This window comes from Dermochelys coriacea, chromosome 2, assembly GCF_009764565.3.
Source record: "Dermochelys coriacea isolate rDerCor1 chromosome 2, rDerCor1.pri.v4, whole genome shotgun sequence".
Lineage (NCBI taxonomy): Eukaryota > Metazoa > Chordata > Testudines > Dermochelyidae > Dermochelys > Dermochelys coriacea.
In genome coordinates, this window is record NC_050069.1 from 107,636,729 (window position 1) to 107,660,324 (window position 23,596).

A 23,596-nucleotide genomic window follows, 5' to 3' on the forward strand; every position below is an offset into this window, starting at 1 on the left:
TCTCCTTCAAAATTTTTTCCAAGACCTTGCATACTACAGATGTCAAACTAATAGGCCTGTAGTTACCCGGATCACTTTTTTTCCCTTTCTTAGAAATACGAACTATGTTAGCAATTCTCCAATCATACGGAACAACTCCTGAGTTTACAGATTCATTAAAAATTCTTGCTAATGGGCTTGCAATTTCGGGTGCCAATTCCTTTAATATTCTTGGATGAAGATTATCTGCCCCCCCCCATTTAGTCCTATTAAGCTGTTTGAGTTTCACTTCTACCTCAAATATGGTAATATCTACCTCCATATCCTCATTCCCATTTGTCATGCTACCATTATCCCTAAGATCCTTTTTAGCCTTATTAAAGACCGAGGCAAAGTATTTGTTTAGATATTGGGCCATGCCTAGATTATCCTTAACCTCTACTCCATCCTCAGTGTTTAGCGGTCCCACTTCTTCTTTCTTTGTTTTCTTCTTATTTATATGGCTATAGAACTTTTTACTATTGGTTTTAATTCCCTTTGCAAAGTCCAACTCTACTCGACTTTTAGCCTGTCATGTTCTGACCTCAATAAGGTAGCTTTCCTTGCTGATCCCTCCCATCTTCCACTCCCTGTATGCTTTCTGCTTTTTCTTAATCACCTCTCTGAGATGCTTGCTCATCCAGCTTGGTCTACAACTCCTGCCTATGAATTTTTTCCCCTTTCTTGGGATACAGGCTTCCGATAGCTTCTGCAGCTTTGATTTAAAGTAATCCCAGGCCTCCTGTACCTTTAGATCCATAAATTCTTCAGTCCAATCCACTTCCCTAACTAATTTCCTTAATATTTGAGAGTCAGCCTTTTTGAAATCAAAAACCCTAGTTGCAGATTTTTTTGTTAATCCTTCCGTTCAGTTTGAACTGAATTAGCTCATGATCATTTGAATCAAGATTATCCCCTACAACCATTTCTTCTATGAGGTCCTCACTACTCACCAAAACCCAATCTAAAATGACATCCCCTTTAGTTGGTTCAGCAACTACTTGATGAAGGAATTCATCAGCTATCGCATCTAGGAAAATCAGAGCCCTATTATTATTACTAGCACTGGTCCTCCAGTTTATATCTGGGAAGTTAAAGTCTCCCATGATCACGCAGTTTCCATTAGTATTTACTTTATTAAAAACATTAAAAAGGGCTCTATCCATATCCAAATTAGATCCCAGCTGTCTATAGCACACCCCAAGCACTATCCCAGGGGAGGCTCTACTATTTTTATTCCCCAAAGTAATTTTTGCCCAGACAGACTGTCTTATCCATTGCATCGCTTCTTATTTCTTTACATTCTACCTCATCATTGATATACAATGCTACTCCACCACCTTTACCTTTATTTCGGTCTTTCCTAAACAGCACATACCTTTCAATACCTGTAGTCCAGTCGTGACTACTATTCCACTATGTTTGTTATCCGTGTAATATCTGGTTTCACTTCCTGCACCAGTAGCTCTAGTTCCTCCATTTTGTTACCTAGGCTCCTCGCATTGGTGTACAAACATCTTAATTTTTGCTGTTTGGCCTCGCTCACATTCTGTACCATATTAGGCACAGTCATTCTACAGCCAGTATAACGTATTAGACTGGTATCCACACTGCCCTTCCTCCTTATATACATTCTCCTACCCACGGCTGTAACCTTTCTTACTTTTTCTTCCCTCTCAATGCTAAAATCCAGCGTGGAGATTACCTGGACATCTCCCAACCATTTCCCCCAAATTCCTAGTTTAAAGCTCTCTATCAGTTGTGCCAGCCTCCATCCTAGAAGTCTATTTCCTTCCCTACTCAGATGAAGTCCATCCTGAGAGAACTGTCCTCTGTCCATGAATGCCTCCCAGTGGCCATACATCCCAAAGCCCTCCTTATAGCACCACTTCCTGAGCCATCTGTTGATAGTCATAATCTTGTCACACCTTTGTTGCCCTTCTCTAGGAACAGGCAGAATCCCACTAAAGATTACCTGAGCCTCTATTTCCTTAAGCGTTTTCCCCAGCCTAGCGTAGTCTCCCTTAATACTTTCCAGCAAGAATCTAGCTGTTTGATTTGTTTCCACATGAAGGATAATTAGGGGATTCTTTCCTGCTCCCTTTAGGATCCTTTTCAACCTCAGGTCTACATCCCATATCTTAGCACCTGGAAGACAGCACACCCTTCTATTCTTTGGATCAGCTCTGGTTACAGGCCTGTCTGTTCTTCTCAGTAAAGAGTCCCCGATCACATAGACCTGCCTTTTCCTGGTGACGGTGCTATTCTCCAGTCTCTCCCCTGTTCCCTCTGGCTGCAAGTTCTTTCCATTCCTATTCTCCCTTGTAATCCTCTTCAACCCATCCTGTATCCTCCTGGGGCTCATATTTGGTGTAGTCTCCATTGGCTCTTCCCCATTTCCTATAGGACTAGCCGCTCTTTTCTTCTTCCTTGCCCTTCCACCTTCAGCGACTATCTGCTGAGCCCCTTCTTCATTTTCCAACTCTGCAAACCTGTTCCCAAGCTCTATTTCTCCTTCACTAGCCCGTCTTTTCCTCTGCCTCGTTCTTTTAGTCACATGCTTTCACTGACCACTTTCCTCACCCAGTCTCCCCTCAGAATTCCTCAGCCCTGCTTCCATCTGCAAGTCTGAGCTTTTCCCTTCAGATACCTCATGTCTTTGCTCCATAATCTGCTTGAACCCCTTTCTAAACTCAACCAGACTTTCCACCTGCATCTCCAAACCTCGGATCTTTTCCTCCATCAGCTCTATCAGACGGCATTTCATGCAGACAAAACTCTTACCAGGTCCCCCCTCCAGGATCATTTACATACCACAGCTTCCACATCCAGTCATCCTCAATGTGTCTTCCACTACATGGGTCACTCCCACTGCTGCCTCTGTATCAGTCATAACCTTCCCACCTAAATCCTGTTGTTCTGGGAAACACAAACCACACCAAAACACCACCACTCACAGCAAAACCAAATCCCAAACAAGTACCACAATTCAAACTCCCCTGTTTACAGCTCTGTTTGCTGGCTCCTGTGCCACTGCAGCTGTCTGTGCTGCTGCCTGACTGGCTGGCTACCTTTATAGGATCTCTAGTCAGAAGCCCCACCCCCTAAGCAGGGCTCAGCTTCTCTCCCAGCACAAAGCCCCTACAAGTCTCTACACGTACAAATACTACAAATACAAAACTAAATACAAAAACCTTCTCCTCCAACAGAACTCCCACTGAAACTCCCCTGTTTACGGTCATAGGATTTTAAAAATCATTAATTTCATGATTTCAGCTATTTAAATCTGAAATTTCAGTGTTGTAATTGTAGGAGTCCTGATCCAAAAAGGAGCTGTGGGGGCGGGTCACAAGGTTATTGTAGGCAGGGTTGTGGTACTGCTACCCTTACTTCTGTGCTGCTGCTGGCAGCGGCGCTGCCTTCAGAGCTGGGCAGCTGGAGAGCGGCAGCTGCTGGCCGGGACCCCAGCTCCGAAGGCAGAGCTGCTGCCAGCAGCAGCACAGTAGTAAGGATGGCACGGTATGGTACTGTCACCCTTACTTCTGCACTGCTGCCTGCAGAGTTGGGCTCTCGGTCAGCATCCGCCACTCACTGGCTGCCCAGCTTTGAAGGCAGCAGCGCAGAAGCAAGGATGGCCTGGTATCGTATTGCCACCCTTACTTCTGTTCTGCTGCTGGTAGGGCACTGCTTTCACAGTGGGTGCCCAGCCAATAGCCACCATTTGCTGGCTGCCCAACTGTGAAGGCAGCACAGAAGTAAGGGTGGCAATACCACGAGCTTCCTAAAATAACCTTGTGATCCCCACAGCAACTCCCTTTGGTCAGGATCCCCAGTTTGAGGAAACACTGGTCTCCCCCATGAAATCTGTATAGTATAGGATAAAAGCACACAAAAGACCGCATTTCATGGGGGAAGACCAGATTTCACAGTCTGTGACGCATTTTTCATGGCCATGAATTTGGCACGACTCTACGTATATACAATGGATGCATTTGAGTGGCAGATTCAGAGCAAAAAGAATAGAAATGGTTGCACAGAGCCGAGCCTACCACAGATTTCTGTGTAGCTTGCACATCTACTGAGACCTGACAATGCAGTTGATGGAATCTATCCAGATGACTAGTCTTTCAACTATCTTCCTAAATTAACTAATTGATCTTTTTTTTAAAATAATTTTTGGTATCTATTCAGAGCTCTATGCACCTCCCAAAATTTAAAAATACACTATTAGAAAATGTAATACCATCACTACAATATTTCAAATCCCAATGACCAATTTCCAATTAAAAGACTCTCTCCCCCACCCCCGCAAAAGAAAACCCCAAAGCATCCCATCCAAATGCAGCATACCATGACATAACGATTTTAGATGGGCTCTCTCTTAATTGCCAGTCCCCCAATGCCCTGATCCAGTTTTCTCATTGACTGCAGTGGGTGTTGGATCTGACCTTAGATGCTTGTGGGAAAGGAGGAGGGGGGCTTTGCAGTGAGCCTGGAAGTTTAACAAATGGGAGGACAAGGGAAGGAAGAGTGTGTCCCCCTCTCCTCTGCTTTCTCCCATGAAGCTGAGGAGCTAGAAAACTGTTACTGCTCCTGATCTGTATGGTAGTGCAATGGCCATGTCACTGGGATGAATTTGGTTAACACAGTAGCAGATTAAATAATATCTATACACCAAACTTCTAATTTCCAGAGTATGGGCTCTTACAATCATTTGAAAAATATTAGCTCTTTGGACAACATCAATCTTAATTTTGTTTGTGCATTTTCTCTGCAGCACAGCGGTTGTATTCTATGTGCAGAATGGGCATCCTTTCAAAGTAATAAAGGCTTCAGATGTTGCACGGATGCTGCATGTGCAGCTGCTAAAGGAGAAGGCTGACTTCCTGCTTTTTAAAGTTCTGCGGGTTGACACAGCTGGTATGTTCTGCCTGCTTCTTCCTATTTCTTGAGTTTTACAGCCATCAGAATATTAATTAGCATAGGCAACATGGTGCAGTGTGCAGGAGCTTCCTCTCTGCACAGTTTTGCATTTGGTTTTCTGAATGATGAGGCTGATAATGCCTGAAATATCTGTTTATCTAGGGCAGATTTTTGCTCATTACTTGCTTTCCTTTTAAAGATACAAGTGGCAAAGAGTATGATGGCTATCAATCATTTTGTAAACTAAGGCTTACTGCTGTATACTGGGAAATGTACCATGTTGGGAAACTATAGTTGTAACACTATTCTATCCCAGCTCTGATATAACACTGTTTGTTCTTACTCTGTGAATGGGACAAACCGTGCTGTAACCGTAGTATAGAATTTGTGCTATATCCCTAGTTCCTTTGAGGTTGTTACACTGTTCCCCAACAGGATTATAATAAGATTTGTTCCTACCTCCCCAGGCAAAATGGTCAGGCCATCATTGTATTATAACCCAGTCCCCTAATGTGGTAAATATTCTAGTGTAGACAGGCCTCTCGTGTTTCTTCATAATGAGAGATCTTTTCATAATGATGGTTGGGCTTTCAAGCCAAGTTTCAAGTTTTAATCTGCTATAAAGTTGCAGTGCTGCTGGGAATTAGAACACTTCATGACACTGGGGCATTACAGATATGAATGTTATAATTTATAGCCAAAGGGGAGTTTTTTGCTGAGGATCAGAATTCAAGGGGAGAGATATAAGCTGTAGCTCTAAAATAGTCATTTATTAATAGGGTTTATTTTTGAATTTACTCTCTGAGGAAAAAACTACAGCTGTTATACTGTAAAAATTAAATGTGTTTTTTTTCACTTTGAAATAGAAGAAAACTGGAGGTATAATATTCAAATTTGCATTCGCTTACTTTTTATTCACATAGCAGGTTTTAAGGCAAAAGAAAGCTGCTGCAAGTTTTATGTATTTTTTTGGAAAGTAATTTATTTTGACTGTTTTACATTTTGATAAAATGCACACATCTTGGTGCATTTACAACAATTAAAAATTAAGTATATGAATGGTGTGCCCTAAGGAGTTCTGATGCTACATTCATTTCAGGTATTTGTATGAGGATCATTATGGTGGTATCTGGGAACATTAATATTTCTCAAGTGCTCCAATATTCTGGAGAATATACACCATAGAAATACCAAGAAATAAAACATAAACAAATGAAATTGAATTCCCTGACTCAGGTCAATCTCCATTCTAGTGTCAGTAAATTAACTTTGGCTCGCTGGCTGGCTATTCAGTTGGATAATATATTTTCATCTTTCCGATCTTGCCCACCAGGCTGTGCCTTTAAAGTAAATCTTCCTAACTCGGACCACCCCGCAAATGATTGGAAGATTAGAAACAGCAGTGGTTCAGTTTATTAATTAAAGCAACTGTTTGGGGTACATTTGTCTACCAGTGATTCATGGAAACACATCCGTGTAATTTCCACTGTTCGATATCTAAGTGACCTTTTCATTTGTCAGTCTGCACTGGAGTTGTGGGCCAGGAAATGCACCATGCATCACTCCCATATTAGTGCCTCAACAGAGTGTGCATTACAAGTTACCCTTTTACACTGTAATTATCTTCACCTTTATTTTATTCTTAGTCTGCCTTTTAAAATGCTCTGGACATGGTCACTGTGACCCCATCACAAAGCGTTGTATTTGCTATCAGCTGTGGATGGAGAACTTGATCCAGCGTTACCTAAATGATGGAGAGAGTAATTGTGGTGAGTTTGGATGGCATTGTGTGGTATGTTCCAAGAATGATTTCCCTTTCCTGTGTGTAGCAGTTCTGTAAACATATCTATGAATATTATGCATGCTGAAAGTCAGTTAACAGTACACACAACTGTTCTTCCAGAACCAACCAACAAACCAAGGAAATGCAGTCATATGACATGAGAGAAGCAAGTGTGTATGGGCTTCATCCTGCATATTGCCAAGCACTCTAGCCCAGTGGCTCTCAACCTTTCTGGTCTACTGTACCCTTTTTAGGAGTTTGATTTGTCTTGCATACACCCAACCCCAAGTTTCACCTCACTTAAAAACTTCTTGCTTATAAAATCAGACACAAAAATATAGAAGTGTCACAGCACACTATTACTGAAAACTTGCTCACTTTCTCATTGCCATATAATTATAAAATAAATCAATTGGAATATAAATATTGTGCTTACATCAGTGTATAGTATATAGAGCAGTATAAACAAGTCATTGTATGAAATTTCAGTTTGTACTGACTTCACTAGTGCTTTTTATGTAGCCTGTTGTAAAACTAGGCAAATATCTAGACCTCTGCGAACCCCCAGGGATACAGGTACCCCTGCTAGAGAACCACTGCTCTAGCCTGATCCATCAAAACACTTAGGGGCCTGCTTAACTTGAAGCACATGAATAATCTCATTGACATCAGAAGGACTTCTCATGTGCTTAACTGAAAGCATGTGCATAATTGCCAGACGGGACCAAAGTGCTCAGCACCTTTCAGGATTGACCTTGATGTAACCACTTCTTTAAAGGGGAAATTATTTTTATATAACAGGCTAAGCCTAGAAAAAAAAGAGAGGTAAAGCTAGTATAAACCTTTGTTACTTGGTAAAACTGTTGCTAATGTATATCGGAGAAAGGAGACCAAATTTTCTGGAATTATTTTCCCACTTGACTGTTTACTAACAGTTTTTTTTTTTCCCCAAAAAAGTTTGTAAGAGTTCGATTTTGTAATGTGCTGAACACCTTACTACCACTAATTGCAGTCAGAGTTGAGGGCACTCAGCAACTTGCAGGACATCTCACAGGTCTGACACCTCCATGTATGTGCTGTGACCCCATTACTGGCATTAGCAGTTACATGCACTGAAGGAAGGAAGAATACGCCTCACAGTTGGAGTTGTATTGCTTGTGGAAATGGAGAAAATTAGGAAATGAATAATGAATGAACATTAGTGGACTCTCTGGCTGTCCAGCCCCTCAATATTACCCTGTGGAAGATGTTGTCATAAATATAAAGGGAAGGGTAAACACCACCTTTAAAATCCCTCCTGGCCAGAGGAAAAATCCTTTCACCTGTAAAGGGTTAAGAAGCTAGGATAACCTCACGGGCACCTGACCACAATGACCAATGAGGAAACAAGATACTTTCAAATCTGGAGGGGCTGGGGGGAAAGGGTCTGGGTCTGTCTGTGTGATGCTTTTGCCGGGCACAGAACAGGAATGGAGTCTTAGAATTTAGTAAGTAATCTAGCTAGATATGCGTTAGATTATAATTTCTTTAAATGGCTGAGAAAATAAGATGTGCTGAATGGAATGGATATTCCTGTTTTTGTGTCTTTTTGTAACTTCAGGTTTTGCCTAGAGGGATTCTCTGTTTTGAATCTAATTACCCTGTAAGGTATTTACCATCCTGATTTTACAGAGATAATTCTTTTTACTTTTTCTTCTATTAAAATTCTTCTTTTAAGAAACTGAATGCTTTTTCATTGTTCTTAAGAGCCTAGGGTTTGGGTTTGTGGTCACCTATGCAAATTGGTGAGGTTTTTTACCAAACCTTCCCCAGGAAGGGGAGTGCAAGGTTTTGGTGAGGATTTTGGGGGGGAAAGATGTTTCCAAACGTCTCTTTCCTAATAAAAAACCTGGTTAGACGTTTGGTGTGGCAGCGAAAGTCCAAGGGCAAAAGGTAAAATAGTTTGTACCTTGGGGAAGTTTTAACATAAGCTGGTAAAAGTAAGCTTAGGAGGTTTTCTGTACCCTAGAGTTCAGAGTGGGGAAGGAACCTTGACAGATGCTCATGAGAGTTTAAAGTGATTGAGAATCTTCTACGTCAGGGGTCCTCAATGCAGTGCCTGCGGGTGCCTTGGCACCCACTGGGACACTTCTGTGTGCCTGCAGGACACTGCGCTGCCGAAATGCCATCGCCGAGTGCAGGCACTGGAGAACCACCCACCAAAATGCTGCCGGGACGCATTGCCATTTCTTAGTGGCATTTCGGCGGCGACACTTCTTGCCGCTGCCACTTCTCGACGGCATTTCAGTGGCGGGGTGTCTGGAGCCCCCCATAGTCTTCTGGGAGTAGCAATATGCTATTCCCACAGAAAGGTTGGGGACCACTGTTCTAAGTAATACTAGACAATGTCATTTTAAAATATATTTTTTCAAATTTTGCATAAGGGTCTTAGGAGAAAAGTATAAAAATAGCTAAATGTTACTTCTGACACTTCGAAATTATTTTGGGCCAGATGGATGTTTTCGTAGATAACCCTTGTACTGAACCTGCTGTTGCTGGGGAGTTTTTGATTTTTGCTCAGGTTAAGAGGAACAACATAGAGATAACACCCCACAGGTTTCTTGCGGATGTGTTTTGTGCATCATGTTTTAATACGGTGGCCTAGATAGTTGTAACAGTAGCTACAAAATGCTTGTGTTTTATACGAAACAGGCTTGTTAGTTTTAAAAACTTGGCTTTTTTATTTGACCACTTTCACCATTTTCTTAATTGTCTTTATCTCACCTGTATTACAGTTACCTCTGGAAAATACAGTTTAATTGTCACTAGTTTACGTTTTATTGTTTGACAGGACTATCACTTCTCTGTTAGGCATACCCACGGCATACCCCTTTGACATCCTATTTGAAATCTCCTCTACTGTACTTAGTTTTCATAGCCTTAATTTAATTAAAATTTTCTAATAGCATCAGTTTAGCCAAAATACAATTCTATTCTTTGCATGGGACAGAGTCTCCTACTTTTATGTTGAGAAATACATTACTCCTCAAGTAGTCTGATTAATTTCTATAGGATCACTTGAGGAATAAGATACTACTCCCCATGAGCAAAGGTATCAGAATCTGGACCCATGTGTTTGTACATAGGGTTGCCAACTGTCTAATCACACAAATCCAAATACCCTTGCACTGCCCTCTGACCTGCCCCTTCTCTGAGGCCCTGCCGACTCCATCCCCCCCACTCACTTTCACTGGGCTAGGGCAGAGGTTTGGGGTGTGGGCTCTGAGCTGGAGCCAAGAGATTCGGAGTGTGGGAAGAGGGCTGAGCCTGGGGCAGGGGGTTGGGGTGCAGGAGGGGATGTGGGGTGCAAGTTCTGGGAGGGAGTTTGGGGTACAGGAGGAGGGTTCGGGCAGGGCATTGGGGTGCAGGAGGGGTGCAGGTACAGGCTCTGGGAGGGAGTTTAGGTGTGGGAGGGGGCTCCGGGTTGGGGTGCAGGAGGGGGTGCAGGGTGCAGGCTCCGACCAGGAGGTGCTTACCTCTGGCGGCTCCCAGTCAGCTCCCTGCCTGCCCTGGCCCCACACAGCTCCCGGAAATGGCTACCATGTCCAGCCCCTGTGTGTGTGTGGGGGGGGGGGGGAGGGGACAGAGGGTTCCACACGCTGCCTGTGCTGCACGTGCTGCCCCCACAGCTCCCATTGGCAGCAGTTCCCAGCCAATGGGAGCTGCAGAGTTGGCGCTCGGGGTGCGGGCAGCGAGTGGAGACCCCCTGCCCTCCTCAGGGGCCGCAGGGACATGCCTGTCATTTCTGGGAGCGGCACAGGGCCAGGGCAGGCAGGAAGCCTGCCTTAGCCCCACTGCGCCGCTGGACTTTTAGCATCTAAAATCTCTTTGGCTTGGCTTCACTAGCCTCTGGGAGATAGGCCCTGATTCTGGGAGACTCCCAGCAAAATTGGGAGGGTTGGCAACCCTATTTGTACATCATCTATTAGAAATCCAAATAAATAAAATTAGCACAATAGTTTCCCCCCAAAAAATAGCACTGATCCTTAGTGCTACTTGAGTTCCAATAATAATAAATACCCTAGAGAGTGACTGTAAAGATGGGATCCTGGGGTTTCATGTTTGTTTTGTCTCCCTGATCCCATATGATATTTTCTGTTTCTTCATATGAAGAAATTCTTTTTCTAACTGCACACTATCATCAATCACGTGCCCTATCAGAGCTGTACTGTACCGAAGGTGCATAAAGGTACGCACCTCACTTGGGTGAAATGCCCAAGCTGGAAAGAACCCAGTTTGACTTTCAGATCTCGGGCTGAATTTGCTGGGCTGGCAGGAGAAAAAATATATTTTACTTACAAATTGTGACCATTTGATCCGGAAGCCTACGTCTCAGCAATGATAAATAGGGACCCTGGTGATGTCCTTTTTACAGATTCCCTTTTAAGAGAACAACTCTCAAGTTCCAGTCAACCTAAATGAAAAATGAAGTCACACTTCACCTCATGGGATCAGTTATTGGGACAGTTTCATTCATGATACCTTTGCATATCACTCTCTTGTTTTATTTTCTAGAATGGAGCGTACTCTACGTGACGGTATCCACTTTCATTTTGGTTCTGCTCATGGTAAGCTTGGCGTGGCTCTGCATCTGCTGCTGCAAGAGGTATGTGCGTCGTATCATTGTCGCTGCAGTGTGTTGATCGTTGTCACTGCATCTGTCCAACCCATATAATCAGCTTCTCAGCATTAAACCACACTGCTCTTCTCAAACACACTACTGTCCTCTGTAGATATTTCATTCTGTCTTTTGGGTTATATACTTATCCCATTGAGAAGTAGGATCTGTCCTTTGCCTGAGGTGCTCCTTGACACACTTTAAAAATAGTTATAAAAAGAGACCATTGCTGGAACCACCTCTCCACCTAATAATTAATGTATCTCCTAGCCCAGCGGCTGAAAACATATTTAAGATCATTATAATCTTCCCACTAGAATCTTCTCAGTCTCTCACACCAACATAAAGCCATATGTCCTGGAGGTCACTAAACTATGGCTGTTTTGGACCGGGAGGAGGGAAGGAGACTCTAAAGCAGAGGCTACCTCATGGAGAATGGCCATCGCTTGGCAAGTTGGGTCTGGCTTAGGTCCAGGGGAAACTAGTCTGTACAAAGTATGCTAAGACTGTCTATCCCAGGAGTTTCTCCCTGCTTCCAGCTCTTTTTTTTTTTTTTTGTCTGGCTTGTTAATATGCTTTTTCTGATCTCATTATCAGTCTCAGGTGTGGCTACACTAGAGAGACCACACTGATTTAGCTACATCAGCATCACTATGCCAGCATAATCCCATAGTGTAAAGCAGCCTGATGAAGTGAGCTGTAGCTCACGAAAGCTTATGCTCAAATAAATTTTAGTCTCTAGGTGCCACAAGTACTCCTTTTCTGATGGAATGGATTGTTTCCCATTCGTATAGGAACTGCAGTAGCTATGAATGAGAGTAGCTATGGACAAAGAAGCATTTTTCTGTTGACATACTTGCATCTGCCCTGGGGGTTAGGTTAGCATAGCTGTGGTGGTCCAGGGTGTGACGTTTTGGTTTTTTTCTCGCCCCTCACTGACATAACTATGTCAACCTAACTCTTAAGCGTAAATCACATCAGGAAGACAATCAGTAATTCTCTCCCAAGTAACATATTTGTCTATTTGGTCCTTGCTGGTGCGAGTCATTGGTGTGAATGTTTTGTTGCTTATCAAACCGCCCAGTAGAGAGATGGTTTGTTTTGATGAAACAAAAAATGAATTGTCTGGGTGTTTAGTCTTTCCCACAATGACATTTTGGTGAGACATACAGGATATTTTTTGAAAAGCTGTCCCCCTTGGACTGCTTTCTCTGACACTGGGGTGGCTGGCATTGGAGCTCCCAGACGGGCATGCGGCAGGAACTGGTGGAACTCCTGCATGGAACTGGGGCTCAGCTGCCTCAGTGACTCTGTCCTCACTTGCCCAGACTCTGCAGAGGGTATCTGACTGGTCCTAAAATCGACATGGAGAGAAGGGGCAGGGACTGGGGGCGCGGGGACAGAGGTAGCTGATATCCTGGGCCCCGTGGAGTTTATAAGAAAATGATGGCATGGCTTCCAGGGACTGGGTTGTGTTTTAGATACCTTTATCGACATCTCAGATTAAATCAACCTGTCTGGAGAGTGCCGAGTCCAAGTTATTTTTATTACTATTTATTTATTTAGATTACGGTAGTGCCCACCACGTGCTACATGCTTATCAAACGGGAGATCGGTCCCTGCCCTGAAGAGCTTATAGTATAAAAAAGACAGACAGCAGAAAGGTGTGGGATACAGCATACAAGCAAAGTGATCAGTGATAGTAATGCACTTATTGTTAGATATGTCCATGATTGTACACACTAAAATCCCCTCCCCATTCCTCTTTCTACCATTCAACCCCCTCAGCTTCCCCGAGGCAGCAGTTCTCCACTTCTCTTCTAGTGTTCTTACTCTTCTCTCTGACATTCAGCCCCTTCCCTCCATGTGAACAAGCAAGTAACTCCGAGGATAAATACCTTACATAAATTCATAGGGGATGTAGTTTCTGTAGGCGTTGTGGGAGAAGTGAACCTTAAGGAAGGATTTAAATGAGGAGACAGTTGTCTTTGCAGACCAGAGCAGTAGGGGGATTCCATGCCGAGGGGGAAATCTCCACTTTGATTGGTTATGGTTAGCGATGGGCCCAAATCAAACTTGGTGGAAATCCAGATCCAAAATCTTCTCTCTGTAAGTGCTAAACCAAAATGCTGGGTTTGGACACACCCGTAAGCTTTGGGAAAGTTTTGTCCTGGAGCCAAACTATGTGCCTGAGGCCCATCTCTAAGTATTATAGGAGTCAGTTCCCTAGTTAAGCAGGCCCACTTTTGCCCACTTTCTGCATATGAAAGAAAGACTTGTACTCAGTGGTGCAGATTCTGCTCCCATTTACATCAGCATAAATCAGGAATGACTCTTGGAATCAGTGGAGTTACATCTGCATAGAATTGGTGTGAGGAAAATTGGCCTCTTTGGGTGTCCCTGTTCAGTGTATGTGTGTGAATTTATTTACTGTGCATGAGAACTTGATTTACTGGTGGTAACTTTCCTTTTAGCAGAAAGACAACAAAGATAAGAAAGAAAACCAAATATACTATCCTAGATAACATAGATGACCAGGAGAGGATGGAGCTAAGCCCCAAATATGGTAAGATTTATTTTTTAATTGGGACCCTTTTTAGCAGTGGATCATTAAACTCCTATGTTAGTCTTAATTTTTGTTAAAATTGTTTACTACTTCTCATAACTCAAGAACTAGGGGTCACCAAATGAAATTAATAGGCAGCGGTTTAAAACAAAAGGAAGTATTTCTTCACACAATGCACAGTCAACCTCTGGAACTCCTTGCCAGAGGATGTTGTGAACGCCAAGACCATAACAGGGTTCAAAAAAGAACTAGATAAATTCATGGAGGATAGGCCCATCAATGGCTATTAGCCAGGATGGACAGGAATGGTGTCCCTAGCCAGAAGCTGGGAATGAGCGATGGGATGGATCACTTGATGATTGCCTGTTCTGTTCATTCCCTCTGGGGGACTTGGTATTGGCCACTGTCAGAAGACAGGATTCTGGGCTAGATGACCTTTGGTCTGACCCAGTAGGGCCATTCTTATGTTCTTAATTTAATGGCAGTTAGTTACAAAGTTCTCTTCCATACATATTTTCTCATTTTAAAAGAAAACATGAAAACAACATTTTTCTTTTACGTTACAAAGTTAAAACTGCTTTCCTAACTAATACATAGCAATGTTGCATGTCCCAGATATGTCCCATTTAACTTCAGTTGGCTTTGGAGCATGCCCCTAGTTAACAGCTTCCCTTCACAATGAAAGGACTTTAATTTTGATTTCCCTCAGTCTAATGGGGGGAAACTTTAAGTGCAGCAGAGGAAAACCTCCTGAACAATAGACATCCTAAAAAGTACTACATTCACCCAGGAGCCCAGACTTTTCATGGTCAGTCTTAGAGCTGTATGTGCAGATAGATTTAATGGATTGGTTCAAGCTGTTAGAGAGGACTGTGGTGTGTGATGAGATGCTTTCAATGAATTGTGAACAACTGTAGCAAAATAAAGGCAGAACAAGGCGCCAGCTGCTCAGGTAGTATCAATAGGTGAATCTCCATTGCGGTCACTGGAGTATCTGGCCCCTGATATTTAGTGTTTCTTTGTCTAATCTTTAATATGGATGGTGGTCTGAGTAGTTACTCTTAGAGGCAGTGCAGCACAGCATCACTGACTTTGCACAACACGACACGGGAGAGGTTACTAAATTTAAAAGTAAAACTTTCCAGAGACTCTCTTTACAGCTTGATTTATTTTCAGGTATAAAACACAGAAGTACAGAACACAATTCCAGTCTGATGGTTTCAGAGTCTGAGTTTGACAGCGACCAGGACACTATCTTCAGCAGAGAAAAGGTCGAAAGAGAGAATCCTAAGAACATCATGAATGGTTCTGTCAAAAATGGAGTTTCCTTCAGCTATAGCTCGAAAGACAGATAATTGAATGAGTGTAAAATGAAAGGACGTGCTGATTTGACACACCAAGAAAGTGTTGATCCACCTTTTGTTTTTCAAAATCGAAATCTTCCTAAAATTTTATCCTAACAGCAGATGAAGTAAAATTCCAGTACAGCGGAGGGGGGATTAAACAAACAACTAACTCTTGTCATTGGTGTCAGAAGCACATTTAATTCCTCATTTGCTCTTTGCTGAACATTTATGCATAAATGTCAGCAGACATTTTTCCTATAGTAGACCAATGAATCACTGCTATGACCCCAACCAGGAGTGTTCTGTTACTAACAAAGGTGACTGTCTGAGGCTATATACAGGCTGTGTCTTCACTCTGTTTCCGTCACTCGGAGGAGCACTGTTTTATGTTATGTTATGTAGTTAATGTAAAACAGTAAAAGCCAACATTCAGAGTTTCTAGCTGCAAAGAGCAAAGTTTGGCTACAAGCTCCATCTTCATATACAGTTTTTAAGTTGGATACAGAAAGGGGAAGTCCATAGCTAGCATTTTTAATACATAGTATTTACCTCCTAAGCTCTGCTTTATGACTGTGGTTTTTAGGGTAGCATGCCTAAGGTGAAAATGCCTCTGTTTTTAAGGGACATTTGCTATCTAGCAGTTTCACTTAATCAGTTGCAAGCTAATGTGATACGTTTGTATCCTGTACAAAGCACATGCCCCCTATATTTACAGCGAAAAAATGACGGCAGTGGAGGAATCCTGCCTTTTATTCTCTTCCGTTATGATGACTGAGGCATGTATTTCTGTTCCCTGTGGGGCCTGAGGGCCCGAGGGGTATGTAAGAAAGAGGAGAGGGGGTCGGGAGGACTTAGTACCTGTATGCCTCCTGCCATGTGTTGAGCACCCTAAACTTCCTTTGGCTTAAATTAGAGTTTAAGGTGCTCAGGACCTTGTAAGATTGGACCCTTAATGCACTTAAATGGAGATGGACACTAGAATATGTCAGCCGGGGAGGTTTGTAATAGAGTTAGAATGTGTCAAGGCTGTTACTGAGCAAAGGCTTGTAACAAAGAGCCATATAGGAAGCAGGAGCTTTGATCGCACAGTAAGGGTTAGTTAGGGCTGACTGAAACTTTTGCTTGAATATTAGAGGGTTTTTTTTGTTTACTCTTTGCTAGGGGGTTGGCTGTCTTGGATCAGGAAAAAGGGCAAGACTGTGTGAGTTTTGAGCTCACTGTTGTTCATAATTATTGTTCAGCACCCAGGTATTATTCAGGGGTGCCATATTAGAAGTGCCCCATCACGTCCTTGAGATCTGTGTAAGGAGAACCCAGTTTATATGTGGACTTCATTTGTTCATGGCTACGGTGGTGGGAGATACAGACCAGTCAGCTTGACTTCAGTATCCGTGAAATTCATTGAGCAAATTAAGCAATCAGTTTGTGAAGACCTAGAAGATAATAAGGTGGTAAGTAATAGCATGGATTTGTCAAGAACAAATCATGTCAAACCAACTCAATAGCTTTCTTTGACAGGGTAACAAGCCTTGTGGATGGGGCAAGCAGTAGATGTGGTATGTCTTGAATCTGCTAAGGCTTTCAATACTGTCTCGCATGACTGTCTCATAAATAAGCTAGGGAAATACAACCTAGATGGAGCTACTATAAGGTGGGTGCAGAACTGGTTGGAAAATCGTTCCCAGAGAATAATTATCAGTGGTTCGTTCACAGTCAAGCTGGAAGGGCATAACGAGTGTGGTCCTGCAGGTATCAGTTGAGGGTCCAGTTTGGTTCAATATATCTTCATCAGTGATTTAGATAATGGCATAGAGAGTACACTTATAAAGTTTGCGGACGATATCAAGCTGGGAGGGGTTGTAAGTACTTTGCAGGATTGGATTAAAATTCAAAATGATCTGGACAAACTGGAGAAATGGTCTGAAGTAAATACGATGCAAAGTACTCCACTTAGGAAGGAACAATCAGTTGAACACATGCAAAATGGGAAATGACTGCCTCGGAAGGAGTACTGCAGAAAAGGATCTGGGGGTCATAGTGGATCACAAGCTAACTCTGAGTCAATAGTATAACACTTCTGCAAAAAAGGCAAACATCGTTCTGGGATGTATTAGCAGGAGTGTTTTAGGCAAGACGTGAGAAATAATTGTTCTATTCTACTCTGCACTGATTAAGCCTCAACTGGAGTATTGTGTCCAGTTCTGGGCACCACATTTCAGGAAAGATGTGGACAAACTGGAGAAAGTCCAGAAGAGAGCAACAAAAATGACTAAGGTCTAGAAAACATGACCTATGAGGGAAGGTTGGAAAAACTGGGTTTCTTTTTCTTGAGTGGTAACAGCTAATTTATAATCCATCATTATATATGTGTAGTTGGGATTATATTTTCCAATGTGCATTATTTTGCTCTTATCAATGTTGAATTTCATCTGTCATTTTGTTGTAATTCTTTGCAGTCAGCTTTGGATTTAATTATATTGAATAATTTTGTATCATCTGCAAACTTTGCCACGTCACTGTTCACTCCCTTTTCCAGATCTTTAATTAATATGTCAAACAGCACAGGTCCCAGTATAGATCTTTGGGGTACCCTGCTGTTTACCTCTCTCTGACTATTTATTCTGACCTTTTGTTTCTGATCCTTTAACCCAGGGTTAAACTTTTTCACCTGAGGGCCACATCGGGTTTCTGAAATTTGTATGGAGGGCCAGTTAGGGGAGGCTGTACCCCTTCCCCCCAGCTTCTTGCCCCCTGACGGCCCTCCCCGGGACTCCTGCCCCATCCACCCACACCCACACACACACACACACACACCCTCGCTCCCTGTCCCCTGACTGCTCCCCACAGCCCCATCCAACCTCTCCTCTCATTCCTGACTGCCCCCCCGGTGACCCCTGCCCCATCCAATCACCCCTTCTCCCTGACTGCCCCTAGAACCCCTGCCCCTGATTGCCCACTGCTGCCCCATCCAACCTCCCCCTTTCCTTCCTGACTGCCCCTCCTGCCCCCACTCAACCCTCCTGTTCCCCACCCTCTGACCGCCCCGACCCCTATCCACACCCCCACCACCACCCCGAACTCTCCTGCCCTCTATCCAACCCTCCCTGCTCCCTGTCCCCTTACTGCACTGCCTGGAGCACTGGTGGCTGGTGGTGCTACAGCCACACCACCCAGAACACCAGGACAGGCAGCCCTGCCGCCTGGCTGGAGCGAGCCACACCACCACGCAGCAAGAGCCCCGCCGCCCAGAGCATTGCGCTGGCAGTGCAGTGAGCTGAGGCTGCGGGAGAGGGGGAAAAGTGGGGGAGGGGCTGGGGGCAAGCCTCCCGGGCCAAGAGCTCAAGGGCCAGGCAGGAAGGTCCCAGTGGCCGGATGTGGCCCGTGGGCTGTAGTTTGCCCACCTCTGCTTTAACCCGTTACTGATCCATGAGAGGACTGTCCCTCTTATCCCGTGATTACTTAGTGTCCTTAAGAGCCTTGGTGAGGGACCTTGTCAAAGGCTTTCTGAAAATCCAAGTACACTATATCCGCTGGTTCTCCCATATTCACATGCTTGTTGATGCCCTCAGAATTCTAATAGATTGGTGGAGCATGACTTGCCTTTACAAAATTCTGTTGTCTCTTCCATAACAAATCTTGTTTATTTGTGTGTTTGATCATCGTTTTCTTTACTATAGTTTCTACCAATTTGCCTGGTAGTGACATACGCTCACTGATCACGATCTCCTTGGATGCCCTTTTTAAATATCAGTGTTTAAATTAGCTACAATCCTGTCAGCTGGTACAGAGTTTCAATGATAGGTTACATACTACAGTTAGTAATTTCTCAGTTTAATATTTGATTTTCTTGGGTGAATACCATCTGGTCCTGGTGACTTATTACTGTTTAATCTTCTATTGACACATCAGTGTGGGATAGTACTTCAGATTTTGTGGTTTAAAAAAAAAATAGCTCTGAAGTCTGTATCGCCCCCACATCCTCTGCAGTAAAAATCGATGCAAAGAATTCATTTAACTTTTCTGCAATGGCCTTGTCTTCCCTTAGTGCTCCTTTAGCATCTTGGTATTGTAGTGGTCCCGGTATCTGTTTAGGAGGCTTCCTGCTTCTGATGTACTTCAGAAAATTCTTACTGTTAGTTTTTGTGTCTTTAGCAAGTTGCTTCTCAAATTCTTTTGTGGCCTGCCTTAAAATTGAACATGTAACCTGTCAGAGTTTGCGGCACCTTCCTATAATCTTCACTAGGATTAGACTTTCAAATGGTAAAAGACGCCTTTTTACTAATGGCCTCCACAGCTCTGCTGTTTAGCGATGGTGGCATTCTTTCTGTCCTTTTTTTCTGATTTTTGGTGTAGATTTAGTCTAAGCCTCTTTTACGGTGTTTTTAAATAGTCCTCATTCTGCTTGCAGGCATTTGACCCTTGTGACAACTCCTTTTGATTTCCATCTAACAAGCATGCTCATTTTTGCGTAGTTCCCCCTTTTTAAAATTAAATATTAATACCTTTCTGGCTCTGAGAATTTGTGATATCAAATGTTCATATCATCAGTGGTCCTTAAGGCTAGCATGACTTCTTTGTCAGGCATTCAGGACTGAATATAACAAGCCCTGGACTTTGGATCAGTGTAATTTTTATATCTAATAATGCTGAATTCCTGGAGTCTCTGTGCAGGCAATACCCAGAACTGGGAGGACACGGCTATTAACTGGTAGAGTTAAAATGCATTGGTGGAACTGAGTGGGGAAGTCTTCTTATTTTTATGGACTGTGCTGGACTTGAAGCACTCAAGATCCACTCTGACAGACAAAATAAAAATATTAAAAATGCCCCAGGATGCTGGGAACTACTCAGAAAATTCCCCCACCTACTATACAAGCAGCAGAGACTTGCAATGCTAACGCTGTACACGAATGCATCAATATGTTAATAAGGACAAGCATAGCAACTATATTCTTGTCCGCATCCCTTCAAAGTTAAGCCCTAGTGCAGCTGATATATTGAAGATGCTCTCACTCATTACTATGAGGCATTTAATAAGTCCGCACACTAATTGTTGCACATGAGAGCATCCATACTTACAGAACATAAAACTACACCACTATAAGCAAGCTAACACCTCTTTTTATCATGGCAGACAAAGTGCTTCTGCAATATGAGGTGAAATTTAGCTGGACATATCTGACAAGAACAGTAAAAGCAAAGCCTCTGTCTTCTAATTCAACCCCTGTATTAACGGAGCTGTTGCTGATAGTGTTAACTGTTGTCTGATGGTCATGACTAAGTTACATTTGACGAGGCCAGTTCTCATTTCTTGTTTCACACTTGTCAGATATATTTCTAACTACCTTCTGGGAGGATAAAAGGAACTTTATCAGCCTCATTGTCAAGTGCACCAGATACAGCTGTAGTTCAGGGACCGCTGCCACGCACACGCTGCCATGTTGCCAAACATGCTTGCCTATGCGATGCTAATTTTACTTTATTCAGCAGATTGTCTTGAGGAAATGGAAGTGCACAAGCTCATGCAGGGGGGTTCATCTGCAGGGGGTTTAACAACACAGTATGTATTGTCTCCATTCTTTATTCTACCCCTTCAAACCTGAGAGCAGCTCAAAACTGCTAGAGCTTAACATTCCTCAGACAGCTCTGGCCTTCTTCAAACAATCACAGGCCAAAACCATCAGTCCCCCCCCCCATCCCCCCATTTAAGCAAAATTCCTGTCCAAGTCTGTGGGTGTATTGCCTGTATAACAAGTGTGGGTTTTGATCTTTGCTATGTTGAGATGATAAAGGAATAAGTTATAGTGACCTTGAGTTTTGGGTGGTGATGGAGCAGAGAAAATGACAATTGTCACCTGCTGGACAATGTATGGAAGACTGGTCTGAGAAATAGAGATGAATGATGAATATCCCTCTAGGACAGTGGATCCCAAACTTTTTTCCTGGCGGTCCCTTTCACACTGCAAGCCTCTGAGTCTGACCCCCCTAATAAATTAAACATACTGTTTTATATATTTAACACCATTATAAATGCTCAAGGCAAGCAGAGTTCAGGGTGGAGGTTGACACCTCGCGACCCCCTGAGGGGTCTCGACCCGCCCAGCGTAAGAACCCTTGCTCTAGAAGAAGGACGAGTGGGATAAGAAAGTGGGGATGGGAGGTCCTAAAGCATAAGGGAGAGTTGTACTTTAGGATTCCGAACACAGCTCAGTGTCAGATCCAGGTGTAATGAGGGAGAAAAAAGCCCATAGGTTTGAAACTGATAGCACTTTAAATGAAAATACATTTCCCTGTAGCATAGGCAGTGAATTAAGTGAAGGTCAGCCACATGTCAGTACTTTGCCTCTGTATAGAAGCATGGTGCCTCGTGTGTTGGTGAGCTACTGCAGACTTTTAAATAGGAATCTGTCTCTAGAAAGTGTTATATATTGCAAATGATGATATATTATAACTGGAACCATTTCTGAAGTGATACTATTACATTTATGTAGCCCTCCTAATAAAGATCTGTCTTTCCCTCTATGAGGTTTGGTCATGTGTCCTTGTAGCTGTTGCATTCTTCTGTATCTGATGTTCAATTCTGAGGTCAGAGCAGTACAGTAAAAACAATTACATGCTTTAGCTTTTCTGTTCATACATCAAACCTTAGGAGTTAGTTTAATTGTTTTTGACGCTTCTTTGTGCTGAGTGGCAAAGAAAATATGAGAGGTAGGAATGAATTCAGTATATTGAAGAAGAGGACAAAGAAACCAGAAACTCAAATTATAATTGCAGCTCCCAGAGAGGGGCTGTCTGTCCTAGAGCTGTGCAAATAAGTGGTTTGGTTTGCTCGCAACTACATAAAAATCAGGGGACAAAATGTTTTGGGTCAACCTGACAATGAAATGTTTCAAAGTTTTCAGTGAATTGAAATAAAAATATTTCATTTTGTGAGACCGAATGTTTTTTGGGGCACGGAGGGTCAGAGTGTTTATTATTGTCTTTAATAAAACTGACAGACACTTCAAATCAAAATGTTTTGCTAGCTGTTTAAATAAAACCTGCTTTCTTTTTCACGAGCTAAGTATTGTTATAACATAGTGCCCTTTTCAGATAAATGGAATAGCCCAATTCTGTCACCCCCCGGACATGTTGGGTACAAGTAGCAGTTCCATGCCATGCTACAGGTAAGAGGATGGAATAGTTATGATTCTTAAGTGTTCTGCATAGTGGCATGGCCTATAGCCTTCTGTATAACACTTAAGCCAGCATAATCCTGCTTCTCCCTTTCCTCAAATACTAGGCATTTCCAACTCAGCCAGGAATTCTGTAGTAGGGCCAGCTGCAACAAGTTTTGTCCATCCTAGCATTAAAAAGTGACTTTGTTAAACAATGAAAACACAAGATTCCCTATTTTTGCCTCAATTACAGATCAGATTTGTTTACAAGTAAAATGTCCTAATTACCAGCTATGCAAGCTCAGTCTGAGATCTGAAAACCAAGTCAACTCTCCTTTTCCACATGCTGTGGGCCACATTCTGCATTCATTTACACAAGTGCATCTCCATTGTTTTCAAGAGCATACAAATGTAGTTAATTGTCTTCCACAGGGTTGCATTTGATCCTATATCTGTAACTTAATTAAAAATTCTGCTGATGACCAGAAAGGAATAAGACCCTGTAATAGCTTCCCACCCCCCCAGATGCTGTGTCTCTGTAGTACTAAAAGGAGTAAATAAATCCCCCACTCTTTTCATCCATCACTACAGCAGCCAGTTATGATGCTGAATACACCTGGGAACAGAATTGCTTAGTAAGAAGGAACTACTTTTACAGTCACAATTCAGAGTGAAACTACTTTCAGGTAGGAATATGCTCAGGTGACCAAGACAGCATGACCAGATCCAGTTGTTTGGAGACAAATGCTGCCTCAAAGTTTCCTAGGAAAAGGGTTCTTGTATAGGAGATGCTACAGACAACAGCTAAACTTTAGCCTCTGAGTTGTGTATGCCATACTTAATTCTCTATAAAGTTTGTCTTCCAGACATCTCAGCAGCAGGAGAAAGAGATGATGACCTTATGATGTCAAATTGTAGGGCTAGGGGCAAAGTCATTTCCTAGAGCTACCACAAATGAAAATGGCCATTATGAGATGGAAAGATATCCTAGTGCCAAGCCAGTGATTACCGAGAGCTCCTTGCTCACAGGATTGCAAAATTTCCTGCATGGAGCACCTGCATGATATGATGAAGAAACATACCAGTTATTTCAGAGGTAGCCTAGCAGACATGCCCAATGGTGAGTTTCACAGTACTAAATTGTAG

General features: G+C 42.9%; 1 protein-coding gene across 4 annotated transcripts in view; it reads left to right on the forward strand.

The window, feature by feature from the left end:
* The window catches only part of KIAA0319 (KIAA0319 ortholog), an 89,257-nt gene extending 67,442 nt beyond the window's left edge, over window positions 1–21,815 (forward strand). For 2 of the 4 annotated variants that reach the window (XM_038389385.2, XM_038389387.2), the window contains exons 17-21: window positions 4,796–4,938; window positions 6,588–6,710; window positions 11,279–11,369; window positions 13,859–13,947; window positions 15,124–21,815. In XM_038389385.2, coding sequence (XP_038245313.1) covers window positions 4,796–4,938; window positions 6,588–6,710; window positions 11,279–11,369; window positions 13,859–13,947; window positions 15,124–15,302 — 625 coding nt within the window. In that variant the 3' untranslated portion in view covers window positions 15,303–21,815. Of the gene's footprint in view, window positions 1–4,795; window positions 4,939–6,587; window positions 6,711–11,278; window positions 11,370–13,855; window positions 13,948–15,123 lie in introns of all 4 variants that reach the window. The other 2 variants (XM_038389384.2, XM_038389386.2) reach the window with 1 other exon arrangement.
* Window positions 21,816–23,596: the final 1,781 nt, after the last annotated feature.